Source organism: Pongo abelii, chromosome 16 (genome assembly GCF_028885655.2).
Source record: "Pongo abelii isolate AG06213 chromosome 16, NHGRI_mPonAbe1-v2.0_pri, whole genome shotgun sequence".
In the NCBI taxonomy this organism is placed as follows: Eukaryota; Metazoa; Chordata; class Mammalia; order Primates; family Hominidae; genus Pongo; species Pongo abelii.
The window spans coordinates 96,177,578-96,195,869 of record NC_072001.2 but is presented as its reverse complement, the minus strand read 5'-3'; the positions used below and the strand labels follow the sequence as shown (position 1 = coordinate 96,195,869).

General features: G+C 48.3%; 1 protein-coding gene across 1 annotated transcript in view; it reads left to right on the top strand.

Moving 5' to 3' along the window:
* The first annotated feature begins 1,957 nt into the window (after positions 1 to 1,957).
* RGMA (repulsive guidance molecule BMP co-receptor a) overlaps positions 1,958 to 18,292 on the top strand; it is a 45,782-nt gene continuing 29,447 nt past the window's right edge. Inside the window, exons 1-2 of the mRNA XM_024232817.3 lie at positions 1,958 to 2,270; positions 18,174 to 18,289. Coding sequence (XP_024088585.1) covers positions 2,257 to 2,270; positions 18,174 to 18,289 — 130 coding nt within the window. The 5' untranslated portion in view covers positions 1,958 to 2,256. The remainder of the gene's footprint in view (positions 2,271 to 18,173; positions 18,290 to 18,292) is intronic.

Genomic DNA, 18,292 nt, shown 5'->3' with positions numbered 1-18,292 from the left:
ACTCTGTATTCCAACTGCCTATGCAGGGTTCCAACTTAATCAAGTACTTAATGAGTAGCATTAATATTCGTTGTCTTCTCCACGGGTGCCTGCACTCATCAAGGTAAATAGTTACCGGCTACCTCCACGGCCCTTGGTTGAGCTGAGAATTGTCTGTCCTTATCTAGACAGTGGATTGTTTGTCCCCCACCATGGGAAAACCCTGCTGGTTACTTTCCAAAGGCCTCATTTTAAAAAGACACGTTTCCACTTATAGACCTTTTAAAAATGCCAGGCAATTTGGAAGAACAGTAAGAAATCTATTATCTGCGTGACAGTCATTCAGAGATTCTTGTAGTGTGCCAGGCACCATACTAAGTGCTAGGAATGCAATGATGACTCCAAGGAGTCCTGGTTCCTGCCCTCACGATGCTTATGGTATGGTGGGAGAGGCCAACATGTACGGAAAGGTCACTCTAATGAGCGCATAATTACCGAGTGAGCTCAGTGTTAGGAAGGAAAGGCATGGATGTGAGGACTCCCTAGAGGGTGGGGTAGATGTTGGAGCTGAGCTATGAAAGATGAAGAAATTGGTTATTCACTGAATGTCAGGACACAGAACGTCAGGGGAGGAAGACCACACACACACACACACACACACACACACACACACACACACACACCCTACTATTCATAGATGAGGAAACTGAGGCCCAGCAGAGATAGATGACTTGCCTAAGGTCAGAGCTAATTCTAGAAACCCATCTCCAATCCCTTCCTGCTAAACCACTTAATTTTATTTATATCCCAGCTATAGATTATCCAGATATACTTGACAAATAAAACGGAGAATATTGAGTTAAAACCACATCTCTCAAGACCACACGCATAAATAACGATCGTGTTTTAATGCGGACGATACCTTTTCATTTTGCAAATCCAGAGTTCTCATCATATCAAAATTCAAGACAGTTTGTTCTGTAAGAAGGGGAAGGTCATAACCCTGTCTAGAATGTACTGGCAAATCTCTCTAACCGTGCAGTGCTAATTTGGGCCTGAGCTGTGTAACCAGACCGACTTCACGCTCCAGCTGGGGTTTCAGATCCACACACGGCGACTGGGTGGCTCTTTGCTGTTTCACAGCAAGGGTCCTTCCCTGGGCTCCCGGAGCCTCTGGGGATTTACTGCTCCCGACGTGGCCGTGTTCTCGCCACTGTGTGCATGCGCTGAATGTTGAAAACATTCTTTTGAAAAGCCCAGGAGATTCCACTCGCAATCTGTGCGCGTGCATGTAAAAGCGCAGAGACTGGAAAGAACCGCGGCGGAGCACACCCTGACCGAAGGTTACCGCGGGGGAGCCGCGGCCGTGGGAGGGAGTGCGATACGGTCTTTTCACTGTAGACACTCTTGAGTTATGTAAAATTCTACGCAAGAATGTATTCGTGTGTTAGCATGTAATACATATGTATTAGTTTTTTCAAGAAGATTCTTAAACAACAACAAAATCTCTATAGAACAAAGGTGCGTCTCCGCAGAGCGCAACAGCATTTGTCTTGGATGTAACCGCCTTCTCCAGAAATCTCAGAGGAACTCCCCTCGACCACTGCCTAACTGAAGGACACTGTGCGCTCCACCGCAACCCTGCGGGGGATTCGGAAAGTTGGAGGCGCCCCGGGGAGTCGCCGCACTTGCCGCCCGCGCCCCCTAACCTGAGCATTCAAGGAGTCTTGACTTGGCCGCTGGCGCACTCCGCACCCACCCAGCCGGTGCTGATGCGGGAGGGTGGGGCCGCGGCGGGGCGGGGCGGGGCGGGGCAACGCGAGCCCGCACCCCGCTCCTCCCCGCCCCTCCCTGCCGGCCCCGCCCGCGCGCGCCCCCCGCCCGCCGCCCGGGCGCCCGGCCCGCCCCCTCCCCTCGGCGCGCAAACGAACCTCGCGTCGCCGCGCTCAGCGGCGGGCGGGGGCCGGGCGAGGGAGGGGGCTGGCCCCGGCCGCCCCACTCTGCAGTTGTCTCCCGAGCGCTGGCTGCGCCGCCCGAGCCGCTGGGTCGGGGAAGCACTGGCCGTTCGCTCCCGGGCCGGCTCCTCCAGGCGCTCGCAGGCATGCAGCCCGGGAGCAGGAGGCGCGCCCCGGGCCGCTGCTGAGCCGGCCGGGGCGGCGGGGACCAGCGCCAGCGGAGCCCCTCCCACCTTGCCCCGGGGCAGACGAGCGGCGCCCCGACACCCCCTCTTCTCCCGCAGCCCCGCCAGCGCCACCCCCCCGCGGGCCGCAGGGGCTCATGCAGCCGCCAAGGTAAGCGCGGGTCGGGAGCCGGGCGGACCCGGCTCTGACATCTCCGAGGCGCCGCCGACACTTGCCGGGGCCACGGCGCTGCTTTGGTCTTCCCTAGCCCCGCGTCTCATCTTGCTCCCGTCTTGCCCACATTTGGAGCTTTGCTGCGCTTCGATCGCTTTAGCTGTTGGCAGCAGGAAAGTTTTTGTGGTTTGGTGTTTGTTCTTTTTTCCTAAAATACTCTCCCCCGGGCAGCCGCCAGCGCGCGTGGTTGGGCAGACCCGGCACACGTCCCTTACTCCGTGTGCGGGCTGGGAGCTCCCTCCCTCAGCCCGGCTCGCGGAGCCCCGGACGGAGCCGGCCACCCGACTGTCCCGCCGTGAACCCCCATTGGCCCTCGCCGCCCGGGCCCCCGCCTCTCGCTCGACGCCCGGCTGCGGAGCAGCCTGGCAAGCTCCTGCCCTCGGGGATGTCGGCGCAGTGCACCGCGTGGGCTCGCGTCCCGGCTGCGCTTTGCCTCGGCGCGCTGGCGTACGGGAAGGTGCGGACCTTGGATTGAGGGCCGAGGATGCCCATTGCCAAGCCGCCCCAGCGTTCCTAAGTGGACGGGTGGGCACGGCGACGATTCAGCGCCGGCTCGCGCCGCAGCTCAACCCAGGGTACAAGCCCGGGCATGGGGGACAGGTGTATTCAATGGGAGGGCGGGTGTGGGGGACGCTCGGGTGCAATTCGGGATTGTGTCTTATTAATGTAATTATATTAGACTTGCTTGGAGGTAGAATCAGTTCTCCCAAATTGAGATTTTAATGGGAGCCTGTGAGCTGCTATTATGTGGTGTGGTTTTGGGAGGTGTTGGGTTGTATTTATTTTATAAATTGGGTGTCTGGCGGGCGGAGTAGGGGAAGTAGCGCCATCTAGCGGAAGTGGTGAGCTGTGCATTCCTCTTAGGCTGCGAAGTTGGGTGTTCTCAAAGTAGTCTCCCGCACGAGGTGGAGAGGCGGGAACCAGCCCTCGCCTCCAGGCTAGAGGCTACAGAAGCTCTCTTAAGTATCGACGGTACCAGGGAGAACCCCGACGTCCCATGCTCAGCACATTGAGCTCAGGGGACGAAATTGCGGGTCGTGTTGAGTGGCATGCTGTCACCTAAAGGAGCTCCATCACCTTCTCCATCTGGTTTTAGACTCTTCCAGCAAAAACATAACATAAAATGTTAACTGCTGCAAGAAGATGCCCCTTCTGCAGGCATCTGGTGCAGAGATCTTGAAAACCAATGCACAAACCTCTGTCTTCTCCTGTGCATCACAAACAGGTGATTTCTTGGGTGGATTTTGAGCCATGACCCCTAGAAAAGAGAGTAACTGTGCTCCGAAGGGCAGCAGGAGGAGAACTGGGAGAGGGCCTCCTGCCCAGCTGTACAGGAACAGAATAGTGTACCCAAACTGGCTTTTTTTTTTTTTTTTGCACATACAAAGAAGGGGTTTCTTGCTGTTAACCACAGCAAGTGACAAGCAAGCCCCCTTTACAGGGACATGATCTCCAATTAACAACTGGGGCAGACGTGGCTGGATGGCAAGTCCTGCAGACAAAGGCTCTGGGTGGGGCACCCACACATCCAGGCAGGCTCCACGTTCTCTGTGGCTGGTTTTTGCTGCCACCTTCCAGGCCAGATAATATATTAGCAGTGAGCTGGGCTCACCCTGTTCTGAAGGGCACCCTGGCCCCTTGTAGAGCAGTGTAGTCGTCTACTGTAGTACCCCCTTGAGACTCTCTCGGCTGTGGTGGTAGTGAAAGAGGTCTTAGCCTCCTTTTTTCAAGTACCCTGCTTCCATTATTTCCCTCCCAGGTGTCAGACAGGTGCTTACACTCTCCAATAGACATATGAAGTGGTGGGTGGCTGGTCTGCCCCCTCATGCTGTCTCAAACTGTGTCTCCATTGGTAGGTATTTATGTCATGAGACTTGTGACAGACGAGGTCTTAGAATAGCTTGGCATCTCATTCAAGGAGGGCACCTTTGACTTTTGCTAAGAAACCTCTGCTTGCTTTCTCTTTTTACAAACCTCCCCCAAGGAATGACTTGCTGCTTCCCAGTGTATGTAATAATAGAGAATAAAGGCACAAGAATCTCCTTTTTAATACAATCCTTTGCTCTTCAGCAGCCCCGTGAGAAGCCAAACCCAAGAATTCTTAGATGAGCAGTTGCAAAATGAAAGAAATTGGGACTGAGCATCCCTGACACTGGGACAGGGAGTTTTTCAGCCATTCTCCCAGGGATGCTTGCTGCTTCCAGGAAGCAGGCAGGAACGGGTACTGGTATTTTCAGTTTCTCAGAAAAAACTGATGGCCAGAAAGCAGAAGGGATATGGCCAGGGTTCTGTGAGTCTAAAGTGCTTTTTCCCCCTACAACCTTGCTACCAAATGAATTAAGTTCTAGCGCTTGTTTTTACCAAGTATGGTTGCAAAATTTGTTCCTGCCTTGAAGCATGCAGTATAGACATGAAAGAAGGCATGGTCACCGATCCATCAAGAAGCCTACCATCCAGGGAAAGAGGCAGGATGTATCCAAGTGCAATTGAGCAAAAACATACAAGGATTATCTGAAAGCAGTTCAGGCTAATTGGAATCTGTTCTGTGAAACGAAATGACACTACTCCTTACAGGTAATTATTCTAGAACTTGACTTATAATATCCCAAAGGTAAGTTTAGTTAAATTTTAAGTGTCTGTGGTGTTCTGTGGCTCTTTTAGGGAATGGCTTTGCTTCCATTATTTAGCCATTCAACAAACTTAACTGAACATAAATTTAACCTGAAGAAGGGAAGCGCCAGGTTTCCCCACCTGTTTGGTATCCAGCCTATCCAAAAGACAGGCTCCTGTTTTTCTTATTTTGAGCAAATGACTGCTCAGTTTCGCCTCTCTTAGCAACAGAGCTATAAAGGAGCAATGAATAGGGCAGTGGAAAAAATTAAGGATTGCCTTACCCAAGTATGCATACAAGACCAGGCAGAAGTCAGTTTCCTTGGTGACAGATGAACAAATGAACTCTATTGAAAGGATACCCAGTTTCTTAGCCAGGTCTGTCCTGTGAGGAGAAGTGCTATATCATGTTAGAACCCAGGGGTCAGGAGGCAAGAATGCCTAGTGAGGTGTGAAACTTTACAATTCTTAGGACAGGAAGAAGAAGGAATTTTAAAATTAGGGCAGAAATTGACAAAATAAATGCAAATGTCTTTTATAACCTCATATAAATATTTTTAAGTCACTGGTAACTGACTAACATAAAAATGCACTATGTACCTACCCAACTTATGAAATGATTATATCCAGATTACTACAGTAAATAATGGAAGTGTAGCAAATAGTTTATGCAGAGAGTGACTGCAGAATTGCTGGTTGGATTTACTTTTCTCATTTTTCAATTGCTTGTTTAAAGCAGTGCTACAAGAGGAAGAACTTTCAGAAAGCAAAATACCGGATTTGCCAGAGCCTGAAAATTAGGCAGAAAGTTTAAAGACTCTGTCAACTATCTGGTCAAAGGAGGCCAATTCCCATAGGTTCTGTGTCCTCTGTGGGCCAAGACAGACATCAGCAGGTGTGAGTAAAAATGCCCCAAAATTCACTGACTTCTGTCTTGGCAGGACATTTTAGTAGTTACTGTCTGTTGTGGCTTCTCCTTATATTTCATTTTTTCGTCTTCATGGACTCTAAGATCAGGGTCTTTGTAGCAGCTCACCCTGGCTGACAGGAACAGTTTGCTCTGTTTCCTGGTAATATTCCATTCTTCTGTCCTTGTGAAACAGAGATATTCTGCCTAATTTCTCAGTAAGAGTTTTGGTAACATTATTTTATTCTTAGTGTACATTTCTTCTTGAAGATGGATGCAACCCATTTTTATCCTTTGTAGGTATTTTGAAGAATTTTCTCCTTGATGTCTTTAAACAAGATTAGGTGGAAGCATGCAACATACATATACCTACCCCTGAAGGCCCCTACACATCCCTCACATTACTAGTATTGTCAGCCACAGTGCATACTCTTCTTTAGGATTCACTCCCCTATTAGACTTTTATACTTTTCTCAACTGATCTGCACCATGATGTGTCTCTCCTCTCCAGATTGTCTATTCAAAAACCCTGAGATAGCCAGGCACGGTGGCTCACTCCTATAATCCCAGCACTTTGGGAGGCCAAGGCGGGCAGATCACTTGAGGTCAGGGGTCCGAGACCAGCCTGGTCAACATGGTGAAACCCCGTCTCTACTAAAAGTGTAAAAGCTGGCCAGGTGTGGTGGCGCATGACTGTAGTCCCAGCTACTCCAGTGGCTGAGAGAGGAGAATCGCTTGAACCCAGGAGGCGGAGGTTGCAGTGAACCAAGATCACACCACTGCACTCCAGCCTGGGCAACACAGCCAGACTCCATCTCAAAAAAAAAAAAAAAAAAAAAAAAAAACCTTGACATCTGATGGTTTGAGGTGCTTTCACAAAGTTTGGTTCTCTCTATCAAAGTCTGACCCACTTATAAGCTTGTAAGAATAGAAGACCTTGCTGGCGAACGCCTTGCAGGAATACCATTCTGCCTGTTCAAATGCTTATCTAAAAGAGGCTTGCTCAAAAACGTCTCCTGGGCAAATGCTGGGGTCCTCTCAGTGACTTAGAAATGTGTTGCCAGTGTGCATTTTCAGCACTGACAGTGGCAGTCTGAAGAATAGATTCCCCTTGCAAGAACATAGCCACGGAACTCTCTCTTCTTCCACGCAGGCTTTTTTCTGGTTGTCAGAGCACTCAGAAATGCCCATTTCATTCATAGAATCATAAAAAGTTACAGGGTTTCCTCAAAATGATTGGTACCTTGAAAATAATTAACATTTGTTTGGAAGTTTTGGTGTCTAATGTGCTTTCATTTACATTTTAGTTTAATATCCTTTATGGAAAGAGGTAAAGTATAAACAATAAATAGATTCTTTTGTGCAATTGCATTTTCCCAGGTGGGCTCCCATTTATTGATACAAGGGAAGCAAAGCAAAAAGAGAAGCAAAGCTTAGAGGCTGGGCTCACCTGCAGACGTTACGAAGTTCATGATGGCATTCCCTCACAGGTCCACCCCTGCTAATAACCCCTCACTGCTGAATTTGGGCTGGTCATTTTTGCCTCTGAACATGAGGCTCCTGTGAGTTTAATTTATTTTGTTATATATCAGTCAGTGCAACTAAAATAGTCTGACATTCAGATTTCAGAATACTGATTTCAAAATGCTTCTCTTGGCTGGGCGTGGTGGCTCACATTTATAATTCCAGCACTTTGGGAGGCCGAGGTTGGCTAACTGCTTGATCTCAGGAGTTCGAGACCAGCCTGGCCAACATGGTGAAACCCGATCTCTACTAAAAAATACAAAAATTAGCTGGACATGGTGGCGTGCACCTGTGGTCCCAGCTACTTGAGGGGCCGAGGTGGGAGGATCGCTTGAACATTGGAAGCGGAGGTTGCAGTGAGCTATGACCATGCCATTGCACTCCAGCCTGGATAATAGAGTGAGACCTTGTCTCAAAAAAAAAAAAAAAAAAAAAAAAAAAAAAAGCTTCTCTTGCTTTCCTGAAACACTTGGTTTTGGTTTTGTAGAGTCTTTGGGTATCACAAGATCATATGACAAAAAAAGCTAAACGTCACCTTCTTCCATGCTATGAGAGTTTTACATTGCTATTATTTTTCTCTGATAAGGAGCATTTTGAGCAAGTAGATCCCTAAGCTCCAGGTGTCTGATTTTTTCATGAGTAAATGGATGCTGTTGGCAGGGTCTCCTGACTTCAGGCCTGGTGGAGAACATACTGGCCCTCTGAGCCTCGGCCAGGAGTCAACAAGAGCAAGGCAAACCCAAGCCAAGATGGCGCACAGGCCCTCCCTTTCTGGGTCAGTGACCAGTCTCTAAAGGCTGAAGCCCATCTGGCTTAAAACTTGAGATGTGCTGTGAGTGGCTTGTGGACTGAAAGAACTCCAATGAATTGATACTGTAGATAGGTTTACCTAAATATCTTCCTGTTGTTTAAGTAAATCTATGTAACTCGCATTCGAAGGCTAAGTCTAGGTAAGTACTCTATGAATACGTGATCTAAAAAATGTCATTTACCCTCCAAAAGAAAGACAAAAAATTCCATAATCTAATTATTTCAATTTCTTTGGTCTCTAGGATGGATGGGGGAGATTGTTGATGGAAATTTTTCTCTTCTTAAAACGTTTTTATATTTTTGTTAATGTCTGGAAAACAGTGTATCTCTAAACATATTCCCCTTTCTAATGCATGATCTGTATTCTACATGTGGGGCATATTATTGGACTGAGAGAAATAAATAAGCCATGAGTGAAGATGAGAAGCAGCTGTAGTTTGGTGGGAAAAACACTGCACCTGGCATCTCAAGACCTGGGTTTGAGCCTCTGCACGGCTACTTGTATTTATGGTCCTTAGACAAGACTTAGAAATGAGTCTATCTCGTTTGTGAAATGGAAATGGCTGTGCCCATTGCATAGTTAAGATGACGACACTGTGGTTACGTGAGGGAGTTTTTTCTAGTAGGTGCTCATCAGGCCTCAAGTATAACTGAAAATGAACTTAAAACCCACCTAGAAGTCAAGGTTATCCGTGAGTCCTTGCGGAATTCTGCAGAGCTCCCCCAAGATCCTGTACATACAAAGGCTATGGCTGAATCTGGCACATAGTGGGCACTATTGTAGTCCAAACAGTAGTTCCTGTCCATGATATAAAATGAATATTGGCAACTACTTATCAACACTTACTCTATGCCAGGCATCTGTTCTAAGTGGGTTATGATTGTATTAACTCATTTAATCCTCACAACAATCTTTTGATAGATCTGCAAATATATCCCTATCTTACAGATGAAATAACTGAGATCTAGAGAGTCTGTGTTCAGACTGCATGTTCTTAGCCCAGCATGCTATATTGCCTCTGTAATAGAAAAGTGAAGAAATTCCCTTAGCCTTGACAAATTTAAGAAAGAAAAACAATGGTGGAAGAGAACGTCACATAAGGTGACACATTTGTTCTTCTTTCTGGGTTGGCACTTTTCCCCACCTCCCATCAGCTGGGGATTGTCTCTATTTCAGCTTTGCTTAGCCATTCTAAACAGTTTTGAATTTGATGAACAACTTGGTTATCTGTTCTTATTGCTAAATGTCTATGGTATTTGTGCTTGGCACTAAATTATTCATTAATCCAAATACTCCAGCCTTCTGTTGGTTGAGAGACACAGACTCACTGTCGGTTCAGACACTTGCCATTTGGTGGATAAATGGTTCCAAGCCAGTTCTTCTCCCAAGAACTTACCGGAATGGAGAGACATAAGCGCTGTGTGGTCTGTTCTCTTTTACGGGAACCTGCTATGTCTTGTGTATGCGTACCCAAAAGCTGCTTTCAAACCTCAGGCGGTTGCTAAATGTTTTTAAGGTATGGTTTCAGGTATACCATAGTATTGTTGGGGATTATTACTGATTTTCATGGTGATATCAAAACATAAAAAATGTCACTCTTCAAATGACATTTCCTACGTGCTTGGCCACATTTTCACTTGGGGACTGCAGAGGTGTTACAGATGAGGCCTCAGAATGGCTCCTCACAATCAGGTGTGGGCAAGGGCTAGTTAGTTACAGAGCCAGTATCAATTCACCAGATCCCTGGAAACAGGACTCTGGAGCTTGGAGATCTCCTGGGGCATCCAGGCTGTGATTCTGCAGATTGAGAAGCTGAGGGGCCGAAGATAGGACAGGGTGTGGTGCCACACAGCTGGAGTTAGGACCACCCCAAATCCCAGGTCTCTCTTTCCCCATATTCAGTGGCAGTGTCTTGAAGCTTTCCATCTCAACACTGACAATTAAGCAATTCATAAATACTATTGCTTTTGTACTGGGTTTTGCAGGCAGAAGAATTTGCAAACTTAGAGACCAGATAGTAGGTGTGATAGGAAGTCTCAGACAAGAGTTTTAAGAAGAAAGCGGTGGTCGGGGGGAGACTTTCATTAAGAAAGTGTAGTTATACCCCAGTTTATAGTCCCAGTAAAAACAGATGGGACAAGTAGGGAGAAAAGAAACATGGCTGCTCCAGGAGGTTACTGAGAATATGGGAAGTCGAGAAGGACAGGTGTGAAAGAAGGAAGGAGGGTCATACATCCAAATACCACAGAAGGGCGGCCATGGAAACTGCCGGCCAACCAGCAGGAAGGCCCCAGCCCAGCCCAGCCTGAACTGAGCCTGGGGCAGCAGAGGTCAAAGGGAGCACAGAGGGAGTCCTTGCTTCTGTTCAGAGCAAGAGGATGGAGTAGGATTAGTAGAGGCAGAGAGAAAACAAAAAGCCCCATGCCTGGGGAGCAGCTGTGATCTCATCAGAGGTGGCCTGGCAGCTGGGAGTCACCCAGAGCTGCCCAAACCTCACTCTGTCACCAAGCCTGCTGGGTGACCTCAAGCAGGTTACTTACCTTCTGCAGTGTAAGTTTGGGTGAATGTGCCAAAAACCCCATCTCCACAAAAAATACCAAAGAATGACCCAGGCGTGGTGGCGTGTGCACCTGTGGTCTCAGCTACTCAGGAGGCTGAGGAGGGAGGATCGCTTGAACCCAGGAGGTTGAGGCAGCAGTGAGCCATGATTGTGCCACGCTACTCCAGCCTGGGCGACAGAGCAACACTTTGTCTCAAAAAAATGAAATAAAAATTAAAAGCCCATTAAAATGTTGGAATAAAATCCAGTACTTGGCAATATTTGGCAGTTTTTTAATTAAAAATTTTAATTTAATTTTTAAATGAAAACTTTTAATTTTGGTAAAATTTTTAAATTTTTGGTAGTTTTTTCTTCTTGGTAATTATGTCTTAATTACCAAGAATAAGAGTGTCTCTTGGTGAGGGAAGGAGCATCAAAGCTCAGGTGATATTCTTTACACAGACAGAAAGGAAGCCTCAGATAATGAAGATGGCAGCAACATCCTCGTAGCCAAAATATACAACTGTCATTTCATGTGGCACCTGTGTCCACAGGCATGCACACTGTGCCTCCCGCCCACAAGGGGAGTCCACCCTACCTGAGAAGGGTCCTTTTTTTTTTTTGAGACAGAGTCTCTCTGCCCAGGCTGGAGTGCAGTGGCAGGACCTCTGCTCACTGCAACCTCTGCCTCCTGGGTTCAAGTGATTCTCTTGCCTCAGCCTCCGAAGTAGCTGGGGTTACAGGTGCCCACCACCATGCCTGGCTAATTATTGTATTTTTAGTAAAAATGGGGTTTCACCACATTGGCCAGGCTGGTCTCAAACTCCTGACCTCAGGTAATCCGCCCGCCTCGGCCTCCCATAGTGCTGGGATTACAGGTGTGAGCCACCGCAACCGGTCAGACGGGTCATTTTAAATAGCCACTTTTGCAGAATATATACTAAAAAGTATTATTATGAAGCACACTTTATAAAGTCTCAACTAGCTGAACGAAGCACGTGTGTTTTCTGAAAAGAACATGAAACCCAACCAATCTATTAGCATTCTTTAAGGAGTCAGAAACAGGCCTGGAGACGAGGGAGAAACCCAGGATGAATTCTGTTTAGACTTTCAAAATTCCTTCTGACAAAGTTCTACCCCAAAGGTCATTTACAATAGTAAGTCTCTCCAGCATGTGCGGGGAAATTGCCGTGGATCAGAATTATCCTTAGAGACAAGAAATAAAAAATAGGATAAACAGGTACTTTTCTGGATGAAGAATTATTAACAGTGAGGATCCCCCAAGATCGTGGGTGCATCCAGACTTAGTTTAAATTTACATGGATTATCTGAAGAAGAGAAAGCTCAGATGGTTCCAGGCTTTGGGATGAAATGAAGGCTATGCAGAGATGGCAAACAAATGGTGATTAACTGCAGGATGAGCTTAGGAGTTAGCAAGAACATGCATATTAAGCTTTTGCAGGCACAAGTCTGTTAATGCATTTATGAGAACATAATCCAAATTACAGGAAAATGGACTTTGTCCAGTCTGTTTATAGCCACAAAGGAGGATCCTTGGGGTCTTTGCAAAATGTTTGTTTGCTACAGGCCACTCAGGACCAAGTGTTCAGAAAATGCTAAAATACTGTCAGAAATGATATTGGAAAACAAGCGAAAAATAGTATTCTAGCTGGGCTCTACCCAAACCTGGCAGTTGTATTCTCTTCCCCTTGAGAAAAAGCTCTCAGAACTGCAGAAGGTGAGCAGTGTCATCACCTGAAGTTCTTCGCAAGAGGCCGGGCTGCTTTGTACCTTAAGGGTTTTAGTGTGGAAAGATGAAGCCAGAAAGGCGATATGATCAAAGTCTGTAAAACCTTGAAGTATGGAGAGAGAGAACAAGTACTGATTCATCAATTCTGAGATGACCAGACCCCAGGATGGCCCTTAAAGTTTGAAAGAGGAATTTGAGGGATAAATTAAAAATAAGGATCCGTTCTCACACTCTGAGTTGTAAATTGAAGCAACTCAGTTCCTCAAGACATGGTCTGGACAAACATTTTTCAGGACGTGGGGGAATGGGTGGTTACTCAAGAAATGTCAAATTCTCGGTCAGTAAGTGAATGGTGGATTAAGAGCCATTGGTAACATATCCCTATGCTTGCGAGGATGGCAAAAATACCTGGGACCAGTGTTGGGTCGTTTCCTCCATATTAGACAGGGATCTGTTAGAGAAATCTAGATCAAGCTAGTTTCAGCAAAATAAGGAATTTTTCTTAGCTTCCATAGCTGGAAGAGGTACTAGGGTAGCTCACAGGAGCTCAGGAAGAGCTGCGGGGGAGTCACGTGCTGAAGAGTGGCTTGGGGAGGCTTAGCCTAAATAAAATCTTCATCACTCCCCAAAAAGCTCACCTGATAAAATACAACTTAAGTAAAAACAAGATGTCAGCTGGGCGCAGCGGCTCATACCTATAATCCCAGCACTTTGTGAGGCAGAGACAGGCAGGTCACTTGAGCCCAGGAGTTTCAGACCAGCCTGGCTAACATGGTGAAACCCTGTCTCTACTAAAAGTACAAAAATTAGCCGGGTGTGGTGGCGTGTGCCTGTAATCCCAGCTGCTCAGGAGGCTGAGACACAAGAATTGCTTGAACCCAGGAGGCGGAGGTTGCAGTGAACCCAGGTGGCACCATTGCGCTCCAGCCTCCTGGGCGACAGGGTGGCTGTCACACACACACACACACACTGTCACGTCCTCAAATGCTGCCTCAACTACTAACACTCATAAACACTCACCCTCACACAAGATTGCTGCCCTAAACCCATCCTATGTTGGAATCGGACCAGAACTGAAGCTTCTGTATCAACAATCTCAAGAAAGATTCTGATTGGTCCAGCTCGAGTCACTTGCAATCACCGTTTTATTGAAAGTAATTGTTAGGTTATCTGTCTTGCCTTGACTTTAATCCCAAGGGGCAGAAACTGACTGACCTGGGTCTTCTGTGCACCAGCCAGCAGCAAGGAGGGCATGGGCCCGAGACTGATAGAACTTACAAACCCAGCTATTCCCCTAAACATGAGTCACCTAGGGGAGCTCCTTAAAAAATGCTGATGCCCAGGCTCTAACCCCCCCCCCCCGCCCCGAGATTCAGATTTAGCTGCTTTGGAGAAGGGCCTGGGCAACTCTAATCTTTTTACATCTCCCACAGTGGTCTCCCAAAAGAATAAATCCCTCCCCATCTTGAGGCTTTGGGTTGGGCTCCCAGGTGCTTCACAGGCTCCCGAAGCTCTTTGCTCTGTTTCTTCAGCTTCACTTCTTCCCTCTACAGCCGCACTTCAGCCTTTGCAGATCCTCAGGTAAAGCACACCTTGTTCCTGGCGTGCTGGGTGTTCCTTCTGCCTGGAGTTTTCTCCCTGCCATCCCCTCCCTTGCCCGTCAACTTCCCCTGGCATACTCCTACACTGGGAAAGCTTCTTTCCCCTCTCTGCACCCCAAGCTGGGCTGGAGGCCCCTGGTGCCTGTGTTCTGTGTCTCTCCTGTCAGAGTCTGTGTTATGCTTTATTGAAAGTGATTGTTAAGTAATCTGTCTCGCCTTGACTTTAAGCCCGGTGCGGACTTGCTCACCACCATTGGAATGGATGGCACACACAGCACGCCAAGCATGGAGTTCAGCCTGCTTGGCTTGGCATTTATTAGCCATTTATTGGGTGAGTACTTAAGTGTTCCCAGCCTCAGTTTCTTCATCTGCAAAATGAGGATGGTAATAGAACCTTCCTTAGCTGAAAGTTTCTAGAAATGTAAAGTACTTAGCTGGCATCTGACACAATGTAAACATATGTCAAAATATTAGCCATTATTTTGAAAGACACCACCTTTTTTGGTAAAGGTCATTCACTCCTCACCTCTCCTTTAGCACTCATTTTTCTCTATTATCTGTTTCTACCAGCAATTCAGAAATAGGGACTGTCTTATTTCTTTATCCCCCAAGGTCTAGCCTGCAGCAGGTCCTGAATATATATTTGTTGACTGGTGACTCGGGTCCTAGATTTGAGAACACTCTGTTCATACATAGAAACAGGCAAAGTTGGAGCCCCTGACTATCACTGCCCCCGAGAAGTCTTCAGCCTTGTGCAGAACCCTTTCAGAAGCCCCTTGACCCCTTTCCCCCCATTAAATAGCTACCCCCAGAGTGGAGAGGGAGAGAAGGTGGAGGGGGATGCTCAGGACTGGGGCCTCCACAGCCAGTGCTGAAGAAAGGGAGCAAGAGTCATGCATGAGAGTGTCTCTATCCCCAGGTCTAAGCTGTAGCCTAGGGGACACCACATACTTGGTTAGACTCTATGGGGCTGTTTGTTTGAAGTCAACTACACTTTTGAGTTAAATGAGTTTCTATGGCGAATGGAGTGCTGAGTTCTCAAATCTAACGTTTTAGGAATTTTTTATTCCTGCAGAGAGTTGGGGAGCTGTTTAAAAGTTGGTTGGTTTAGCCAGTATAGATAGATTCCTCAAGGTCAACACAACCCCATACTACTCTAGTTGGGGCTAGATTTCTCATGATAGTCTAAACTGTGTGATGGCCAAGTCCCCACTTTGAAGATGTCCAAATTCAGCCTCAGACATTTCTCCTCAAGAGAGGGGGAAAAAAAAAAAAGCCCTTTGTGTCCCTTTACCAAATTATTTGCTCGTGCCGTAAGACTGGGGTCCCCTCCTAAAATGGCAGCCAGTCCCCGTCCCCCAGTGCCCGTCTCCCAGCAGGGACACTGGAACTCCCATGGCCTGGGGCCTCTTCCAAGTTCTATTCAGTTGTAGTCTTGGAGGGACAATATTATCAGCCCAATCCTTACAGATGAAGAAACTGAAACGTAGAGGTTAAAAGTCCTGCTGCTAGAAGAACCAACTGAAAAAAAAAATTCTCAGGCTTTACAGCAAGCAAACTTCACTATGATTTTTACAATTCTGATTCTGTATCCCCTGGGGGTTATCTCAGTTGCTTCTTTAGAATGGGGTTTATTATGTTGTATATATATCCCGATGTGTCTGTATGAATCTTTGTCTTTTTTGGGGGAGGGTGGAGGACGGTTATTTTTTTAGATATTGTTCCTAAAAAGGAATAAATGCATACACCTGTTCGTCAAAACACCTTTGCTTTTTGTGCAACTGCTGTATATTAACGATACTTAAAAAAATAGCTTTGGATTAAAAAAACTACTGTTTGTAATGGAATTGCAGAATATGCTGCACATGTATTTTATTTAGTTATCCTTGCTTTAAGAATATCGGATGACATTTCCTGATGTGGGAGGGAGAAACTCCTTTTTTTTTTTTTTTTTTCTGCTTTTAAATTGTAACATAGTTGAAGATTTCTTTTTTCTGTTCTCATTGAAAAAAAAAAAAAAAAAGTCCTGCTGCGAAAAGTCCACTCTTGGGCAAGGGCAGCCCCAGAAGGGCGTGATTTCTGGGCTTCTGCGGGCTGCATGGCCTCCCCTGGATCCTGAGCCCTGGTCTTTGACCTGGACATGCTGCAGCAGTGACGGTGGTTAATTACTGTCCAGGTGACTTGGAATGCCAGTGATCCTTCTCATTAGCAAGAGACTCTAGAACTAGCTGGTGAAAGGCAGACTCTAGCAAATGGTGTTAATTAGCGGACCTCAAAGGTGAAAAGGCCACTTGGTCGCCTCTGTGCAGCCTGGCACAGTGCCTGCTTAGCGTGCCCCGGTGGCCGCTGGAATGGGCCGCCGTTTGGTGATGCTGCAGAATAAATTGTTGGGTCGGGCCCCAGGACTGGCCACACTCGAAAGAAAGACCATTTTCGATGGTGGGCTTTCACTGGGAAAACCGTAGCATTTTGCAGACCCATCCTAAAATGAACCCTGGTTTGGGGAAAAAATAATTAGAGCCTGTCGATCTGAGACCTAAATATTTCAGGGAAACACAGTGGCACCCCCCACGTAGAGAAGAGTTGTGTCTGGCGTTTCCACCTAAGGAAAGAGCAGCTTTGTGTTGCCCTGTTGCACAGCTGGTTGAGGTATGGTCCCCTTGTGTACTTGTTTTGTGGAAGCCAGATTCATAAGTCTTGCTGCTGGGATTGTCTCTTCACAGACAGGGCCTTCTCCCCTTCCTTCAAACTTGCTCCTCACCACACTCCCGACCTGGCAGCCAGAACCCCAAATGCAGCTGCAGCGCTGCAGCCTTGCAGCCTGTGTGACCTTTGCAGCAAGTGAGGACTGTGATAGTGCTTAAGAGAAACATCTAAATTGGATAAAAACCCAGAGATGTTTTTTCCCCAAAGAACCAGATGGGCAGGCTTGGGAGTGAGGTGAGGAGGGTGGCGGAAGGAATTGGTTTGACTAAAAACACTTGCTCAGGACTATTTGTGTTTCATCCAAAAGATGTCTCTCAGGGGAAGTTACCAGTCCCTTAAATATCACAACGGCAGCACAACTGCAGGGCCCAGGGAACCTTGGGAAGGAGATGTTTTTTTCCCAGAAAAATAAGCGACAGAGTTAGGAAAGGTCACCATACTGAAGCCCTCCCAAGTGCAGCCTTGCGGGCCTCGCAGAGCGCCAAACCATCCAGCCCTGCGCGCCACGCGGACTGGCATAGCCATATATCTGGAGCAGCAGCTGTGCCAAGGTGGCAAGGTTAGGCCCGCAGGCCCTCAGCACGGGGGCGCAGCCGGGGCAAGTCTTCAGGAAGCAGCGAGGTGCTTGAAGGGGGTGCTGGAGGCAGCCCAAACCCAGTCAGGATGGGTGGCCCGGGGCCACGACGGGCGGGAACCTCGAGGTGCGTTAGTAGCTGAGATGCAGAGAGCCATCCTGCCCAGACCTAGACAACTCCGAAGTGGATTTTTCAGCCTCCTGAACCGGTGTCACGTCTGAGTGCGACAGATGAGCCGGGGGGCGTCGGTGGAAGCTTGGGGTTGGCAGTCTGGTTGGAAAGTAGAGCTGGGATTTGCCTCCAAGCACAGTTTTCTACTTGGATTGGATATTTGTGGAGGGGATTAAGGGGGCGCCCTGCCCCCCCCCCCATGCCCTGCGGCCTCCCAAGGGTGCTGGGCCTGTTTTGCAAGGACAGCTGCGGGCTGGAGATGGCGCGAGGGTCGGGGAGCGTGGCGCGCCCTCTGATCTAGGGCCGTGGTTTTCCGAGGTCCTCACGGCGAGCGCCGCAGCCGGGCAGCCTGGGTCCCCGCCCGGCCGCCTCCCGCTACCTCGCCGGCCTCGCTGAAACCCGAGCGCGAGGGGGCGGGGCGCAGGCGGCTGGGGCGCGGGGCCGCGTCGACATTGGCGGGGAACCGAGTGATGGATGGCGAGGGAGGGGCGCGCGGCGGGCGGCGCGGGAAGGGGAGCGCGCCGGGCGCCCGCGGCCGAGGTGGACCGAGCCTCCCGGCTCGCTGCTCCCGCCGGCGGAGCGAGACTGCCCTTTTTTCGCAGCGTGATTTATTTTCTTCTCCTTTTTTTTTGAACTCTTCTTCCAGGGAGAGGCTAGTGGTAACAGGCCGAGCTGGATGGATGGGTATGGGGAGAGGGGCAGGACGTTCAGCCCTGGGATTCTGGCCGACCCTCGCCTTCCTTCTCTGCAGCTTCCCCGCAGGTA